Here is a 19,145-nt window from a genome sequence, read left to right on the forward strand (position 1 = left end):
CCGTATGTCACATTTATGCTCTACATACTGAGTGGGGAGCGTACATGTGATGTAGGGCACATACAAGATCTAAAGGCTTTGCTTTACTGACCAGACATTGGGCTATCCTTGGCAGGAGATACCGAAGGTGAAGAATACTGGAACAGTGAAGAGAAGGACAACAACTGCAATGGTAAGATTTTACACAACTCTACTTTATTGCACAATAAAAATCAATTCAGGGTAAAGTCAAGGCATATTCTACTTTTTGGAAATTGGCAGACTCCAGAATTATTATGCAGCCAGGAACATGATCCTCTGTACATAATTTTTACAAAGCACTACAGACTAGACCAATTTTTCAAGTGTTGAACAGTCTTTGCTAGGACCATTCTCCAGGGGCTTCTCGACCCTCATCCTTCCTCCTCCCAATCTTTATAAGCTGTGGTAGTCTACCAGTATAGCAAAGGCCTTGCAGCAGTGATCTAATGATGAGCATAATACAGTTGTGGAAGTAAACTTGCCATAAAAGTAGAAGTTCGAATAGATTACTGCCAAATGATCCACATCTTCTCTCCAGCCACCGTATTTTGTGTAATTTTTGTTGTCAGGGTGAAGACAGTGATCTTTATTTACATAGCATACACCTGTTTCAGGGCTCTTACCTCCCTGTTTCAGTTAACATAAAAGCTGTGAAAGAATGACTTGGCACCCAGACCACTGGTTTTCTTCAGCTCTATTTGAAGGCGCCATTAAACTTTGAAAGATGACCAGCTGTTATATCAGAGTGATGGATTCGAACATCTACTGTACCTTCTCAGAATCTGAGGTGGGACCCACTTCATGGTGGTACTTTGCTGTTCCCACAGGATATTGCCCATTGGCCCCTCTACATGAACCCATTCATCCCATTTGTTCTGGAGGACATAAGATGGGCATTCCTGGGCTAGACTAGAGTCCTGCAGCCCATTCCTTCCTGCCTGGGCATGTACCATTCTTCTCTGGGAAGAATCAGGTTGTAGCAAGTGGGCCAGCTTGCCAGTCCTGAGGATCGACCCACCCTTTTCCTGGAAGAATCTCCCTCAGCAGCTTTTCTTACTTCTGCTGTTGCTGTCTTCCAAAGGGAAACATGTCTCTGCACACTGAATTCCCAATGACTGAGTGCACCATGGGCTTGGTAGGCTCAGATTTTCTAAGCGTCACCTGCTTGGTGAGCTAGAACCACCTGGCTTCCCCAGGATGGGTGAGCTGGCAATGCCCACTCAATCCCATCCTCCCCGGACAGCTTCTGCAAGCATCTAAACCACTAACTGAACCTAATGTTACTACTTAATCATCTGGTGTAGCTAAAGGAGGATTTATGATTATTCTTGACTTTGGATACTAATTTTAATTTGTATTCCACTTTGATTTTTTCTTATGGTAACTTTCATAGTTCTTTTTATTTTTTGATAGTGTCTTTACTGTGGGTTTTTATTTAGGATAGATCTGTTGTTATTATTATTATTATTATAAAGTGTATTAATGCCTGCATTCCATCCATATTGTTTGTTTATACATTTCTGATTATATTTGGTTCTAATTGTGATTTCTTGGTTTTCACACTGTTAGATGGGAGTAAAATTCATCAGCATAAGTGGCAGTTAAGAGTACATTGTGGGGGGGGGGGGTTGTCTGAAAATCTTCAGTTGAATTTTGAGAGTTCATCATGCAGTTTTACTAGGTTTATCTGTCAGTCTCCCAAACCTAGAATATTAATTATTAGCAGATTGCTCCTGGATTACAATGAGTAGCAGCTAGTTGTGGATTCACACTAATATTAGGATCAGTCTAGACAATTTCCTTACCTTGTATATCTTGACATTCACCTTCAATGACACTCTGGGAAATTTTTTCACACTTAGAAGGTCGTAGTAATTTTTTTGGGCTCCCCTACATCCACTGAGTTTTAACTCAGTGAAGGTTCATTTGGATGAAAACAATGCATCAAACCTTTCCCTCACTGGTATGCTTTTTAAAAAACAAACAATGTGAAGTTGTTCGGTCTCGCCTTTCATTCTTACATATGGGGTTCAGAGCTAATCTATCGGCTCCAAGTCGGCCGCTTTACTAGCTGAAGATCTCAGAGTAGCTCAAGGCCAGGTCCCTATCCCATGATGCTCTCTATCCTACCTCACATCTAGTTTGCCACTGCAACAGATCGGAGGTCGTTGGAGAGTCGGGCCAGTTTGTGAAAAAAATGTTTTCTATCTATTACCTTTATAGCTAAGCTTTGTGTTTATACTGTTTATCGGGCTAGTTAGCCTTTGTTTGACTTAGTTTTTTGATATATTTGATGAGATTTCATCCTTTTAAGAGCGACTGCTCTTAGGCCTTTGGTCGTGCCTTGGTTGAATAGTTCCCTGTCCTGTTTTAACGTGTGCTTAGATAGTTCTTGGAATAGTTTTTGCTAGTGAGCGTATATTTAGCTTGTTGGTTAGATAGTTTTAAAAATTTAGTTACCTTAGCTTCTTATAGTTAGAGTTTTATACAGTAGTTAGAGTTTGCAGTGTGTGTGCTGCTGTTATACAGTAATATTTCTTCAGATTAGTGCATACTGTTGTTTCTTCTTAGTATGGCTGACCAAAAGCAGAAATCAGGCTTTAAAAAGTGCCCAAAATGCGGGCAGAAAATGTCCACTGATGCCCACGTAAAATGTGTCTATTGCTTGGGGCCAGTTCACCTCCAGGAGGATTGCTGTATCTGCCATTCCTTCAGTAGCCGGGTTTTGCTTGAAAGAAGAAGAAAGTTGGTGGATAGAGCATTATTGAAGCCAGTTTTTCAGGAGTCATTGGACAAGGCTGACCAGACCTCCAGGCCATTGAAGGGGTCAAAATCCTCTAAAGCTTCCTCGGAGCCCAAGTCATAGGCTCCATGCCTTGCTGTGGAGGTGTGGTCGCCGGCTCCACAGTCTTCAGAACTGTGCACCGAGCCAGTGTTTTGAAGCCAGTCCCCAGTCTTGGAACCGGTCTCCGAAACCTTAAGATCTCCTATTCTTCAATCGGTAGCTTCTTTGGTTCCTTTGACTCGTTCTTCGAGGACCCTCTCTGATGTGGATGTGGACCGGGTGGTGCAGAGGTGTCTCGAGAACCCGGCACTGGCCAAATTATTTTCTGCTTCGACCCAACCGGTTTCGGGGCCTAAGACCATCGCACCTGCTGTGACTACTCATCCTCTGAGACGAACCGGGCCTTTGGAGCCGGGGGAGGAGGATCTGATGATTGTGGAGCTTTGGAACCGAGGTCTGTTCAGTGCCATCGGCTCCATCAACCCTGACTTCTTCTGTACCGTTTGAAGAGTCTGGGAGCCGACACACTCTCTGGTCGGCTCCGGGAGTCGAACTGATGCATAGGTTCCGACCCTTCCTCTTGGAGAGTCTGCGTGGATGAGCTAAGCTCCATCCTCTGGCTCAAGAGTCCACTGTCTCGGTGCCGGGGAGGTTGCCGTCTTCTTCGGAACTGGTGGCTTCCTCAGGTCGGAGCAGTGGAGCTTTCGATGCCGTGAGGAGGGTTATGTCATCCAAGACACACACATCCTGCTCCTCCCCTAAAGTGCCGCTTTCTGCCTCTGCATCGTAGGTCCCAGTGAAGTGTCGAGACCCAAAGCTTCAGTTAACCCCATCGGATGACCCTTGTTCTACTGAGACCTCACCGGAAGCTCCCACTGATGAGGTTCCCAGGAAGAAACTGTGTAAGAGGAGGCATTTAGACTCCCCACAGGAGTCTTTGACATCAGACACCGACTTAGAGGAGTCAGAAGGATCCCCACGGTCCCCCTCGGAGGATCTCTCTTTTGCTGATATCCTGGAAGTCCTTAAGCAGATAGGTGACTGGCAGTCCATTACCCCTACTGAGGATGAGTCGGTGCTCCTGAAGGCCTTTGGGTCTCAACCTTCCACCTCCTTGGTGACTCAGCCCTTTGACAAGCTAATGGAATTGGTTGCTTGAAGGGCGTGGGAGTCTCCTGATACTATGGAACCGGTCCCTCGTGGGCCCAACAAGTTTATCACCTCCCCCCAAGATAAGATGCACCTCACTAAGGGAGTTCCGGTTGATATCATGGTGGTGGCGGCGGTGGCCACCAAGAAAGAGATGTCCGAAACCTCTTCAACTAATAGGGATTCCTGGACGATGGACAGGTATGGGAAACACATATTTAGTTCTGTTACCTTTGCTATGCGATCGCTTAACTACTTGACTCATTTTACCCATCTTCAAAGAGATCCCCTAAAAGAGCTCGGAGATGCTCTGCAGGGTAGTACAGATGGAGGTGTCTCTGAAAAGGTGACAGCCCAGCTTAATACCCTTAATTCCATAGTTAACTCGTCCATGCGGCTCATTTACTATGCAGCCAATGGGTCGAGTCGAGCAGCGAGTTCAGCAATAGCTCTTCAGAGACATTCCTGGATGCACTTATGCTCCTTTGCGGAAGCCTTCAAGTCTTTCTTTGTCAACAGCCCATTCAATGGCTCATTTCTTTTTGGGCCCAAAGTCAAGGAGACTCTAACTAGGTGTGAGCAAGATGGAAAGACTCTATCTGCCATAGGAGTCTATTTTTCCACCCCTACCAGACCATACCCCAAAGGGCAGAAAGGTGGAAAAATGTGGTTCCGGAAGTCCCAAGGAGCTTTCCAGAACACACGTAGTGAACCCCTCTCCAGGGGCAGAGGAAGGGGTAATAATGGAAGACTCCACCTTGGCGGCAGAGGGGGTCTGCAGAACCAGGGTGACAGGGACCAGTTCTTTGGTAAGCTCTACCAACGCTCCTGAAAGGAGGCCTGACTGTCCTACTCTGGAGGCAGTCGAGGTCACTTGGCTTTATATCCGGATGCCTGGCTAGGAGTTACAAGAGATTCTTGCTACAAAGCATCATTACCAGCGGTTACATCATCCCATTCTTAGAAACCCCAGCTGTTCGGAAGAAAATCCCAGACGTTCCACCCAGTCTCAGGGATCAAGCAGCTATAGAAATCCAGAGGCTGCAGGAAAAAAGAGTCATCCAGCCAGTCCCAGCAGACCAGATAGGATCTGGAACTTACTCCAGATTCTTTTTAGTTCCAAAGAAGACAGAGGACTGGAGGTCCATCTTGGATCTTAGCAGACTCAACACATTTATAAAGAAGGAGAAGTCCCGGATGGTCACGCTTCAGTCTATCCTCCCATTCTTCAGAATGGGTGATTGGATATGCTCTATAGATCTCAAGGATGTGTACTACCATATAAAAATGGCCAGACCATCCAGAGATCATTTGCGTTTCCGGCTGGGAGCCAGTCACTACCAATTCCGAACACTGCTCTTTGGACTCACAACAGCCCCCAGAGTGTTTACCAAATACATGGCAGTGGTTACAGCTCACCTGAGGCGTCTAGGATTCCGAGTGTTTCCGTATCTGGATGACTGGCTCCTTGCCGCCGCCTCCAGGCATCATCTAATTCTGTCCAGGATCACACACTCCATCTCTGCTCTCAGGCATAACTATAAATTTCGACAATTCTACGTTGTCGCCATCACAGCATATCTCCTTTATCAGAGCAGAACTAGACACCACCACCACCACCACCACCACAGTAAAATTGCCCCTGGACAGAATAGCCACTCTTTGAAACTAGGTATCATATATTTTGCAAGGAAAAAAAGTACCGGCCTCTCAAATATTGAACCTACTAGATACCATGGCAGCTACGCTCATAGCATTTCCTCTGGGATGTATGCACATGAGGATTCTCCAATGGTTACTCTTCACCCAGTGGTCTTACCAACAACTTCCAGTGTCATTCTTAATCATGATTACAGACTCTTGCAAGAAGGATCTTCGCTAGTGGTTGACCAGCCACCAGGTTACAGTAGGTCGACCATTTGTTTCTCCCCCGCCATCAGCCACAGTGACCACGGATGCTTCTCTCATAGGGTGGGGAGAGCTTTTTCAGGGAAGAACAGCCCAAGGCACCTGGTCAGAGACAGAGTCACAGTTGCACATCAATATTCTGGAGCTGAGAGCAGTGCTTTTGGCGTTGCAGCACTTCCATGACTGTCTTCCTCTAGGGATGATTGCGATACAGACAGACAACATATCTGTGGTCTGGTACATCAACAAGCAAGGGGGAACCAAGTCTTACCCTCTGTGTCGAGAGGCCTTGAGAATTTGGCAGTGGGTGGTATCCACCGGGCGCTTTCTGATAACAACGCAGATCCAGGGGAAATCCAGTGTGATAGCGGACAAATGGAGCAGAGCCAGTCTGTTACCGCACAAGTGGTCTCTCAAAGACGAAGTTGCAGAGATGATTTTCCACAGATGGGGCCAGCATTGCTGTGACATGTTTGCATCCCCTATATATGCCAAACGCAGAAGCTACTTTGCCCTGAATCCCCCTCTGAGGGACAGCCCAAGGGACTCGCTCGTATACGATTGGCCATTGGGACTCCTATATGCCTTTCCACCTACACCCCTGATTCAGAAATTCTTACAGAAAGCCAAAAGCCTGGAAAGGACTGTAATCTTAATAGCCCCTTTTTGGCCTCAACAGATTTGGTTTCCCTTCCTTCGACTCTATCAGCTGGAGGAACCTTGGATTCTGGACCCAGTTCCAGACCTGCTGACACATGTGTCAGGGACCCTCCATCCCTCCCTTCATTCCCTCAGACTGACAGCTTGGCTGCTCCGATTCCCAACCTAGCCAGGTCACACAATGTTTCTTCCAAGGTACAGCATATTCTTGTATCTTCACATAAAGCTTCCACTAGAAAGTTATATACTAGTAAATGGAAGCAATTTGCTTTTTGGGCCTCCCAGAATAACATTGATCCTTACGTTGCCCTGATTGCTGTATTCTGGAATTCCTATCTAAGCTTTTTCATGAAGGTGGTGCTGCTGCCACTATAAGAGTTCTATTGCTGCAATTTCAAATTTTCACCTTGGAGCTAAAGATTCTATTTTGATGTCTCACAGATTATGTAGGGCCTTCTTGAAGGGTACCATTCATCTTAGGCCACCAGTTAGACAACGTTTTACTCCCTGAAATCTAAATTTTGTGCTGTCATGGATTACTCTTTCCCCCTTTGAGCCTGCATAATCCTGCCATTTAAAGTTTCTTTCTTGGAAAACTATTTTCTTGGTGGCCATTACCTCAACACGTAGAGTATCTCAGCTTCAAGCCTTATCTATCAAACCCCCGTATTTGGTGTTTCACCCTGACAGAGTATCACTGAGGACAAATCCTCATTCCTTCCAAAGGTGTGTTCCAAGACTAACCTGAATCAAACTATTGAACTTCCATCATTTTTCAGTAACCATTCTAATAAGTTAGAGTACATGTTGCATAAACTTGATGTCCACAGACAATTGAGATTCTATTTGGACAGGACAAAGGAATTTAGAAGATCTGACCAACTCTTTGTCTCTCATGCTGACACTAAGAAAGGGCTACCAGTCTCTAAAGTTACCCTTTCCAAATGGTTAACTGACTGCATTAAATTTATATACTCCTCAGCGAACCAACCATTAGAGCATGGCGTGAAAGCGCATTCCATTAGAGCTGTTTCCACTTCTTCTGCTTATGCGGCTCGATTGCCTTTGGACACTATATGTGCAGCTGCCACTTGGTCTAAGCTGCATACCTTTATCACTCATTACAAAGTGGACAGGGCCTCCAGGGACAGGACTTCCTTTGGTTCCACTGTCCTCAGGAATATACTCTCCTGAGCCACCCTGGATTGGGGTGCTTGGGACGCTACCCATGTGTAAGAATGAACGGCGAGATTGAACAACTTCACATAAAGAAGATATGTACTTACCATAACATTTCATATGAGTTGTTCATCTTGCCTTCATTCTTACATTCCCACCCGCCTTCCCCCCCTCCAGGGTCTCGAAGAATGAGTAAACTTGGGGTCTGGTGGTCTTGTTCTGTGACTTCTTGCTCCAATTGGAGTATATATTAGGTTTTTATCTGTTACATGCTGGGTTCAGCAAACTAGATCTGAGGTAGGACATAGTGCATCATGGGATAGGGACTTGGCCTTGAGCTACTCTGAGATCTTCAGCTAGTAAAGTGGCCGACTCGGAGCCAAAGAATGAAGGCGAGATGAACAACTCAGATGGAACGTTATGGTAAGTACATAACTTCTTTTGTTTTTTGTTTTTTTTATACAGGGGCATGCCCTTCTGCACCCCCTGTATGGAGGCAACCCCCCCCCCCCACCTTCTTCCAAACATTTCTAATATATATATATATATATATATATATATATATATATATATATATATATATGTATATACTAATACCTTGATCACACAAACATGGAGAAAAGGGAAAAGACCACACCCATACTGCTGTCACTGCAGGTATGATTTGTATTTCAGCACCGGCAGTGATTTTCTGTGTAGAGCAGCGGTCTGGGAGCACAGAATTGGTGAGTTTAATTCTGCAAGTTGAATGCCTGACCACATAGAACTTGTTGACTATTACGTCAGATACTTTATCTAGCTCAGGACTTGGAGATCAGATTTCAGAATATGGATAGTTAAATAAATGAGCCTCTTCAAGATCCAGACTACATCACTGCATGCTTTGTTTTTTCAGTATATCTGCATGCCTGGACCTTGCCCATAGTGTAATATTGGTTGCACTGCTTGACATATCACCTTGGCAGGTAAATTACTTTTCTACACATTAATTCCAGAGTCCATAGTTGTCCTTACTGTTTCCACTTTTTGCAGTTCTGTGAAGTTCTTTTTTTGATCTGCCAAAGCAGAATTTAGTTTACACTGTCTGTAATCCATTAATATTTCTTTGATTTTCAGAGGCCTTCACAGCATATGAGATAGCTAGCTTGGCTTTGGGATCTCTTCTGCTCATTAGTATTTACGCCAGTGTATGACCCATATACTGCAGTGAAATATTTCTTTTTTCCAGAACTGAAAATACAGCAGTTTGAGTTTTTAGAGTAGGCGAGGTCTGTTATAGCCTGGACCACACTGTTCTACTTCCCCACTGTTTTGCTGACATTTGGGACTTGAGGTAGTATACATTCAGTTACATATTTTACAGAACTGCACTGAAAAAGAAGTCACACAGTACACAGACCTAGTTACTAGTAATTCCTGCCCAAAGATACAGTTACAGAGTGACACTGGGGTGGGGGGGTGGGGATCCAGCCTGTCACATAAAATTACCTGTCCGTGATGAAAACAGCTTCCTGTTTCATCTTATCTAGGAGAGTCCTTTCCCTCACTAGGGACAGGCTTCCCAGTCCACTTGATGCCACTTTCCATGTGATGGAAGGTGTGCCAGAGGGAACCATCTATGTTCCCCATGTTCAGAACTGTGAAAAGTGTAGTTCTAAGGCAGCTTGCTAGTTATGTATTTGAAAGGGGAGTTATTCTGTCCAGAGCTGCAGTGACATAAGGGTAACAATAAGTAGGGGGTAAACCATGGAGAAAAGCCACACACATACATACACACACACACACACACTGCTGTATCCCTAATTCATGTGAGGGGGTCAGTATTGCTGTGACTACAGCCCCCCTTCCCCCAGGATAGGAGAACAGTTCTTCAGCCCAGTAATCCCATCCACCCCAGCCATCCCTTGGACTTGTTCTTGCTGATGGATTTTGAAACAACATTCATGCATCTTCGCCAGTAACGTTGTGTGGTACGGTTGTATGTTTCTTCAGAGACACCAGCTGCCAATTTTTTGCTCCATAGATTCTACCGACAGTCATTGTTCTGATCACAAAATCTGTAGTATAAAAGTATAGCAGGGGAAGAGAATTACCACTCAGCAATTTCCTTTGGTGTGAAAAAGAGTGCAGATTGTGGGGGAAATACTGACTTACAAATGAAACTATCCCACTGGAATTAAGAAACTGCAGCCAGGTTGATCCCCAGAAACAGACTTCGATTCCAGATGTGTAAATATTGAACTTCCATTTAGCTAGCTCCTTTTGCCAAGCAGCACAAACACAATTTCATATTTCACAGTTAAAGTTGTTAAATACCAAAGTAAGTATATAGGTGTAAATGTAAAAAAAAAAAAAAAAAACTGGCAAACAAAAGTAATTTCTTCATTCCAGTCAAGTACTGGGAGTCAAGAAAAATATATTTTATAACTAAAGACACAGAGATTGATCTAAAAATGAAGAAAAAAATAGTCCCGCTACTACTGAATTGATTCAGAGAACTGATATCCAGCTTGTTTTCTGTTAGGCAGGGGAAGCAGTTTAAGGTCATGTGATGGTTAACACCAATTGCTTGAATTCAATTGGAGTCAGCAGTTTATCCTGGAATATCGTCCTCCCTGTCCTATTTATTCTGCTGAAGCAGTCTGCAGCTGGCTAACATGTGCTACATGGTTCAGTAAACTGAAAACTTTACATTGTAAACAGAAGATTACTGCAGGCTGTTTCATTTCTGTAGTTGCTCATTCTACTGTAGCTGACAAAGTGGAAGTTAACCTAATTTATTTGTATGTTATTGGCTTTGTTGAGTAATCATGTGAATTACATTAAACATAGATGTTACTTTGGGGTATCCGTAGTATCACTGAGTGGAGGTTTAATATATCAAATCTGTTTTTGTTGAATTTCATATAGCTATAATTCTCTGGTCATACATCTGACCACTTTGCTACACTGCCATGTATTTTGGACGTTTTCATGATTGTTTAAAGTTGTTTTTTTTTTATGTTTTCTTCTTGCAGTCTTACATTTTCATGCGATGGACATCATTTGTACACAGCAAACAGTGAAGGAACAGTGATAGCCTGGTGTCGTAAGGACCAGCAGCGTTTGAAGCTGCCCATGTTCTTTTCTTTCCTAAGTAGTTATGCAGCTGGTTGATGTATTGCATCTCCCCATTAGAATGTTTTCCGAAGCACTTAACACCCAGGAGAACAGACTTCTTATAAATATGCTGACCTACGACACTCCCTGGGATTTATAACTTATACAGTGAATAGCAGTGAGCCTTCTGAGAATTACATTCATGTGGCAAAGAAAAAGAAAATTATCCAAAGAACATTGTTAAGAAATGCATATCCTGATGCTAGTGCTAGCCTGCCATTACAGAGGACATGCATTGTTTTCATGATGGCAAAATTGCTTTTGCGTACCTCATTGGTCTGAATGCTGTAGGGCTTGACTGAAACTTGCTTTATGTTAACCATATTGTTCTTGTAGATTTCATCTCAAACATGGATGCGTTAATCAGCCAGCAAGCACTAGACAACAGTGTTTCTTTTATAAAATATACATATATATATATATATATATATATATATATATATATATATATATATATATTGGGGGGGGTCAGTACCTAATCCTTTTGGTATTAGGATATCTTAATGTTGTTAGTAGAAATTGCTAGGAACATTGTTACATTTATGAGCATGTGTTGTGTTGTTTCATAAGGTACAGTTTATACTTACGTTTTGTTAATGTAGTCATTCTGTTATTATTTTACCAGAAGTTGTTATTCACAGTGACCCCCATTGAACTTCAATTTTCACTATGACTTGATTTACTCCCAACTGGCATGAGTGCACAATCTTTTTTACCAGTAGGCCAGTTTACAGATGTGCAAACATTGCAGTGCATACAAAGGCTAGTAGGAGACTAAGAAGAACAGAACAGTGCCTCACAGTTTGCCTTTTAGACCTGTTTTTAAAATACAGCTATTACTAGAAACTTAGAGTTGGCTGTCAGTAGTCATGCAGGAATCATGACTTCAACTTCACTGCCACTTAACTATCCTGTAAAAATGAAAATATTTTGAATATAAGTAATTTTTTACCATATTTTGTATGGAGACTGCAGTAGGAGTAGAGTGAAATTCTGAGTACAAAGTTGGCTTTGCAAAGATTAGGGATTAATAGCTGAAACAGCTGGATCAGAAAGTATTTTTTCAAACATTGTACTGTAACTTCCCAGCAGAACAGTATTTTCATTCATACTGCTTCAGGATACTATACTGAGTATCCCAAGCAGTAACCTTTTGTGAAGCAGAAGAGCATTTATGAGACATTATTGTAGGTGTAATAGTTAATATACAGCTGAGGGGAAGTGCAAGAAGGCCTGGGGGCATCCAGCTTTAGTGAAAGTGTCCTAGAAAATTAAATGCTAATGGTCAAGATGTCATTTTGTTTTGGTGTACTTTGTTGATGCCATCAGTGAAGCTTGATGGAAGTTAAAAAATAAATATGTATGATTTTAGAAAGCAAAGCATTTTACATTCAAAATTTAATGAAAGCTCTGAGCTAATCTTGAATTCTCTAGCATGCTCTAGTTCAAATAACACAAACCGAGACCAGAAATTATTATTTTTTAAAAGTCCTGATGGCTACATGAATAAAGCTTACTGAAAACCCAAAATGTTTGTAACTTACACAAAGTTCAGTAAACATACGAAGGAAATTCTGGGTTTCTGGCTGCATCCTCAGTTTTCTTTTACTTCCCCCAGCAGAAAATTACTTGGTCTTTCCCCTTGCAGAGAGAGATTTTTGGTGCTCTCATTTTAGTATTTTGAAGCAGTAAGTGCTGAGTGCTGTTTCACTTGGTAATTATTGTTTAATAAGTACTAATGGGAAGAGGTGCCATGGAGTACAGTGTTACACATTTCATTTGCAGGAATTGCCTAATAATCTGGTGGTGGATTTTAACTTAAGATGTTTATATCTCTTTGAACTCTTAAGTACGGTTGTTTTATTTCTGTTAGAACTGTTCACGGACATTTTCTCTAATCCAGTCATTTTATGAGCGTGCATTTGTTAAGAAAAAATCCTCTTTACCCAATATCTTTATAAAGTTTCCAAGTGGGTAAGCATTTAACATGTCTTCTATGCATAGGAAGTTTTATTGTATTTTGCAGTAAACTACCTGCTCTTGTAGACTTTGTTCAGCATTCTGCCTTGTTTTATAAAAGAGCCACATAGATTTTTCATCCCCACTTATGTAACATGGGAAAATTGGACATTTTTTAATGCATATACATGTATTAGAAACCAGTGGTCTAAATAGGTAAATGCAGACTGCACAGAAATCTATGCATTTCATATACTGCCTCAAAATAAACTCCATAAATCTGGGTCAAGAACTGACCAAAATTTCAGAAACAAAATTGTTTAACTAAAAAAAAATATTTGCAAATTAACATTGTGTACGTGAAAGATTTTGATGTAGAATTATTTACTTATATTGTTTAGGTGTAGATCTTTAAAGAATAGAAAATAAATTTTTACTGGTTTAAAAGAAAGACACAAGCCTTGGCCTTGATACCCTTAATACTGTCCATCAGGTTTTTGTTTTTATGCTTATCTCTACATCATCTACTGTAAAAGGCAAACATACCCATTCACTTCATATTTCCTTTGTTTAAGAAGCATTTTCCTTAGTACTGGCACTTTTAAAATGAAAAGTACACTATTAGATAATGCATCTTATGTAAAACCATGTGTTGGTTTAGAAAACCTTGCTGCTATCTATAAGGAGAAAGTAATTGCAGCTAAGTACTAGGTAATATGGCCAGCAATAGAACAGAAAAAAACTTATAGCTAAGTACAGTCAGAGTATGTTACAGCTCAGCATGTTTACAGTCATTGCCAGAGTGAGCCCTGGTCCCCTGATTTAGAAAATCAGTCTTGCTGCATGTATGCAGTGATTAGGCGTGTGTAAGATACTGCACTGCTCTCCAAGAGTTGCAGTTTCCGTTCACATGCACATAGTAAACTGTGAACAACAGTATTTAGTTGATGTAGCTGCTTTATGGAACTGCAGAGAGTTTGGGATTTAATGCCTCTGTTTTTTAATTAAATGCTGCCAGCTGGTGGTATAGAGTTATAATGCCTTAACTCAACTGCAGCTACCTAGGGTTGCCCAGTGAACCATGGTACTGAAGGAGCTTATTAAGATGGGGTAAGTGAACAGATAAGATTCAACTTGTCCATCCAGGGGCAGGAAGGGAATTTTGCCTGTTGTACATTTGCCATGAGGCCAAGAGGCAATGGCAACTTAAGGGCTAGAGTAGAGGCTGCAGTCTGCTGTGGTGTGGCAGACAGCTTCTAGTGCTGTATGAGTTGAAGCACACATGTGGCATGGTCGACAGCTTGTATTGCTGTAACTGTATATTTGTGTATTTGTGGAAGCACACATTGGCGTGGCAGACAGCTCGCAGTGTTGTAACTGTACATTCTTGTATGAGTTGAAGCACACATGTGGCATGGTCGACAGCTTGTATTGCTGTAACTGTATATGTGTGTATTTGTGGAAGCACACATTGGCGTGGCAGACAGCTCGCAGTGTTGTAACTGTACATTCGTGTATGAGTGGAAGCACATATACACCACTTGGTTAGTGCTGCAGGCCCTACTTTCTCACTGTGTCTATTAGCCACTGTGGTGGAGAAGGGAAGTATGCATGACAGCAAAGATCCCCAGCCTTCACTTCCCCTCTGGAAGTTCTTGGCCACCAGGAAAGAGGGGAAAAACTAAGGTGGTAACTGGGGTGATGGTAATGGGGATGAGTGGAGAAAAAAGGCCTTAAAAAGTAAATGAATATATTTACCTGGCAACATATTGACTTCCTGAATGGCATGTGCCTCTAGTTTAACATCATCAGTATATTAAATTGCTGCAAACAGAACCTTACTCAGTAAGGTGGAAAGTTTTCTTGTAGCTTAGAGTAGCAGGTGAAACCCCGTACAGAAGATCACATGGGATCACCCAATAAATAAATGCAAGATAAACAGATACAGAAGTCCAAGAAAAAAGAACAAAAGTAGTAGTAATCATTTAAATAACTTCCCCCTGTGATTATAGTGCCTTCCTTACTGAAAGACTCAAAGCCATAAGATACCAGAATTTGAAAGCAGAAACTAAAGCAAAGTGGAATAAAGAGACTGAGACAGCGATAGTAGCAACAAGACTAATAAAAATTAGTTGACAAGCATACTTAAATATGCTGCCAGTGCATGTAACCTGGTATGTGCTACAGAAGGGTGCAATTATGGGTACATTGCAGGTGCTGAGAAGAACATTTTTGGCAAGCATTAAAGCCTTAAACAATACTAAATTCATGAACTTTAATTGTATCCTGCATTCCTGTCACAGTATTAGAAACCCCAAACAACTGGAGAAATTAAAAATGTATACTTGAGGATTTCATTCGGCTACAGTAAAATCTCAGTTAACCGGGACTCAAGCAAGCAGCAAAAAAAAAAAAAAAAATCGAAGCAATACAGTACAATTCTCATGCGCTGCACTTTGTGCCCCCCACCCCCTCAGAAACATACCTTATGTTTTAGAGTTTTAAAAAGGAGGATAAAAATAAATTCCCTCTCTCCCCAACCTGAGAACAAATCAAACCAATCAAATAGTATAGGATACAGTATTAGTCAGGCCTATTTTTAATAGTAACTCTCAAGCAACCAGAAACTACAGTTATCAGGCATCTACCAGTCCCCATGGGTGCCTGTTAACTGAGAGCTTACTGTAGTTTTTATGAATTACTGTTTATGACTCATTTATAGCATAATAGCCCAGCAGAAGTCTTTGTTGACTCATAATACCAGTGTGATGAAGCCAATCCCATGTACTACTTATTGTGTAGTGTGTCCAAACTAAAGTTTGTGCTCACTACTTTGTATGAAACGCATGGCACACACAGTCGTAAGAGATTTCAGAGTCTAGATGTCCTTGCATATTATGAAGCAGTGGTACTCATTATGATAATTTGGACACACAAAGCAGCAACACTTTTGCTGACCAGACTTTACTTTTCATGTGAAGCCAAGCAGTTCCTTTCTGGGTGCATGTTTTATACAAATATTTACATAAATATGAAAGAGTATTTCTATATACATAATTAACGATGCAAACAAAATTCGGTATCTCTCTAGATGTACAGTTTACAGTGCAAGTCAATAACTGTGTTCTTCAGTTCCGTCTGAGGATTCAGCTGACACATGTAATGTTTTTTAGTTGTTTGATTATGGCAGTATTAATGGCAATATAGAAATAATGCATATTTTCGTAAAGGCTAACAAACAACCAGCAATATCTCTAGTTTAGTGCATTATACATTGACAGTGGTAGTGTATATTCTGCCTCCCACCATGGCATTTCACAATGTCAGTAAAATGTAACTCACTTGATTATGAAAATTAAATTTAATATGAAAATATTCATAAGTTATGAGTGCAGTGAAAACTGGATGAACAATAGTAGTGTCATTGTATTCATCATAATCTATTATCTCGTTTCATCAGTCTGTCTGATCTTACAGTTGGGTACAGAGCTGCTTGTCAGGTCCAAATGGCCCTTAGCTAGTGCTCCTGTGGCTTCAGTTCCTTCACAGTTTTCTCATAATTCCATGAGATCTGCCCTTCAAATCTTGTTTGCTAGTATTATGAATAGATTGAGCTGTGCTAAGTGGTCCTTCATTATTTTCTAAATTTTGATTATAGAATAGGCTTATCTTAATATCCTCTTTTTGCTTAAATTTTCCTTGCTGTTAGCTTGATACCATTCCTAATTCTACTTTTATATACCTTGTGTCTCAAACTGTACAACAGTTATGCATTCAGTGTGGCGACCTCAAAGTTTTGTATTCACAGATCTTGTTTTGTATTGTAAAGTTGTTGAACTCATTTCAGGTTTTGTTGTTGATATAACTTGAATAAGACTTTCAAGAAATATACAAGCTGTGGTCATAAGATTCCACAGCAGGATGGGCATGATTTATGTGTCATGTTCTTAGGAGACTAACATTTAAAGGCAGATTGTGCTACATGTATGGGCACTGGACCACAATCCGTAGCTGATATATAAAAAAAATGATTATTAAGATGTTGCTTCCGCCATACATTTCAGCTAAAGCTGAAAAGAAAAGTGAAAGGCTAGGAATCTAAAAACACAAGTCAAAAGAATGAGGTCGCTGTTCTTCACCCACAGTACCTTGGAAGGAACCTTTTCCTCCCTTTGAGCAGAGACATGGATAGATCCTTTTCTAAGTCAGGAAGCAGATATTCCTGTGAATGAGAACTTTCTTGCTTAATGACCTCTAAACCGTGTTTATATCACGTTATCGAAAGATGAAAATAGCAAACGCTATTTCATCAAACCTAAAATATCTAAATCTCATAATATCGAACATTCAGAACAGCAAATTTTTTTCCTTGGGAAAAAATTTGCTATTCCGAAACTCATACACTCAACGCAAGCACACCTAAAAAACATCAATACACACACATACACTTATAATCCTATAGCTAACCCTACACTAAACTATGCATACACTACTATCTATCCACTTACCTTAACCTAAACCCTAACCCTAAGGTTGTCACTATTGTACACTCACCTAACCCGCACCCTAACCCTAACTCACCTAACCCGCACCCTAACCCTAACTCACCTAACCCGCGCCCTAACCCTAACTCGCCTAACCCGCACCCTAATCCTATCAACCACACAGTTGCACACTTACCTGAACCCAACCCGTAAATTTCCACCACAGCGCTGAAAATAGCGAAACCACAGAACCAGCCAACCAAATTCTTTCCCTAGGAAAGAATTTGGTGTTCTGAGATTCGCTATTTTTAGCATTCGCTCAGAATGGGTCAATATTTGAACATTCAAAGTTTTAAAACTTTGATGTTCTGATATAGAACCTTCAAACCTCCTTTCATCCCTTCAGTGAGATCTGTGAGTTCATTTAGAAGTACTTTTGAAGTGAATTAGGAGCCAGTGATGAGGGTATCATTCCATTCCCCTCTGGTTCCAGGGCGGATTGGTTTGGCCCACACATTCCAATTTTAGCTATTTCCATCATGCCTGTATCCACACTAGTGGTTTCAGAGCCAGCTATCCAACAAGATTCTTTACGTTTGGGGTGACAGATGTTCCTACCTTGGCACCAACTTTCAGTCATCCAGAACACACTACTCCTACCTGTTTCTTGTCAAGTAAATTCCAACCTGGGCAGTCAGTGCTCAGACCTTGGCAAAACTCTTTTCATTTTGGAACCATTTTCGGTGTCAGAATCCTCAAAGTTCCAACCATCATTACCGGTCTCAACCTCAAGGCCTTTTGGATTCTTGGTATCAGGACATCCTTCCTTAGTGCCATCCACTTCACTTTTGGCAGCAAAGATCTCAGTTCTTAGGAGGGGTCTCATATTGCAGATGCATGCAGGATCCGCCTTTGAGGTTATATAGAGGATGATGGCATCACCCCCAAGGTTTACATCAGGACATTCCTCAGTACTGGCTTAACCACAAGATGCTGTTCTGTTTGCTCTTTAGTCCATTCAGCATGGCTCCCTGGGACAAAGCAGGGCTGTTTCCTTCTAAGGTTTGCACCAAGTCACAGTCAGAGGTACCCAGATAGAGAACATATAAAAAGAAACCTGTTGTCCCCCCCCCTCCTCTTGCATACCTCGCAACTGTCCAGATTTTTGTGTCATATTTTTGATCTGTTCCTCATAACTCATTCCCTCCAGTACATCTATTTGGAGTATGTGCCTTTAACTCCCAGTGGGTGTGGCTTGAACCTTTAAAAAAGTTATCACCTTGCAGTTCAAGAAAATATTCATATTTCTGGAACTAAACTGTATTTTATAAACCAACATAAAGGCGATGAATATTAATTTTGCAATGTTGTATAAACAGCTTATGATACCTCAGTAACTATTCAAGCAAGACAGCAGGAGTTTCGTCATACAGTTGTGAGCTTTCAAGTGAGACTATGCAGTTTTGTCTGTGTTATCTGAATGTTAAGATATTTAAAGAAATATGAATTATTACACTAGAAATAAACTATACAAATAATATTTATTATCTCTTTAGCTGCATTAGACAGAAGTCAAATATCAATTTAATTGTGTTTCCCATCACGTATGCTTTAAGTTGAAATCTTCTGATATGTTGCGTGGTTTTGTAATTATTAATGCAAATATGAACAAGCAATATTTGATGCCCAGAGGTATTAATAGGAGTTAACTGCAGAAACGCCTATATGCGCACTCTGCTGTAATGAGATAAAATGTGTGGCTTTCTGCATTTTTGTGGCAAATCAATGAGGACTGAATTCACTATATAGTGACAAGCTTTAAAGTTTCAGACTTCATATCT

The 19,145-nt window shown here is 41.2% G+C and overlaps 1 protein-coding gene across 1 annotated transcript in view; it reads left to right on the plus strand.

Annotated features, from left to right (window-relative positions):
- LYST (lysosomal trafficking regulator) overlaps positions 1 to 15,218 on the plus strand; it is a 3,825,950-nt gene extending 3,810,732 nt beyond the window's left edge. The window contains exon 52 of the mRNA XM_044075805.1: positions 10,720 to 15,218. Coding sequence (XP_043931740.1) covers positions 10,720 to 10,858 — 139 coding nt within the window. The 3' untranslated portion in view covers positions 10,859 to 15,218. The remainder of the gene's footprint in view (positions 1 to 10,719) is intronic.
- Positions 15,219 to 19,145: the final 3,927 nt, after the last annotated feature.

This window comes from Protopterus annectens, chromosome 1.part1 (genome assembly GCF_019279795.1).
Source record: "Protopterus annectens isolate FY-2018-M chromosome 1.part1, PAN1.0, whole genome shotgun sequence".
NCBI lineage: Eukaryota > Metazoa > Chordata > Ceratodontiformes > Protopteridae > Protopterus > Protopterus annectens.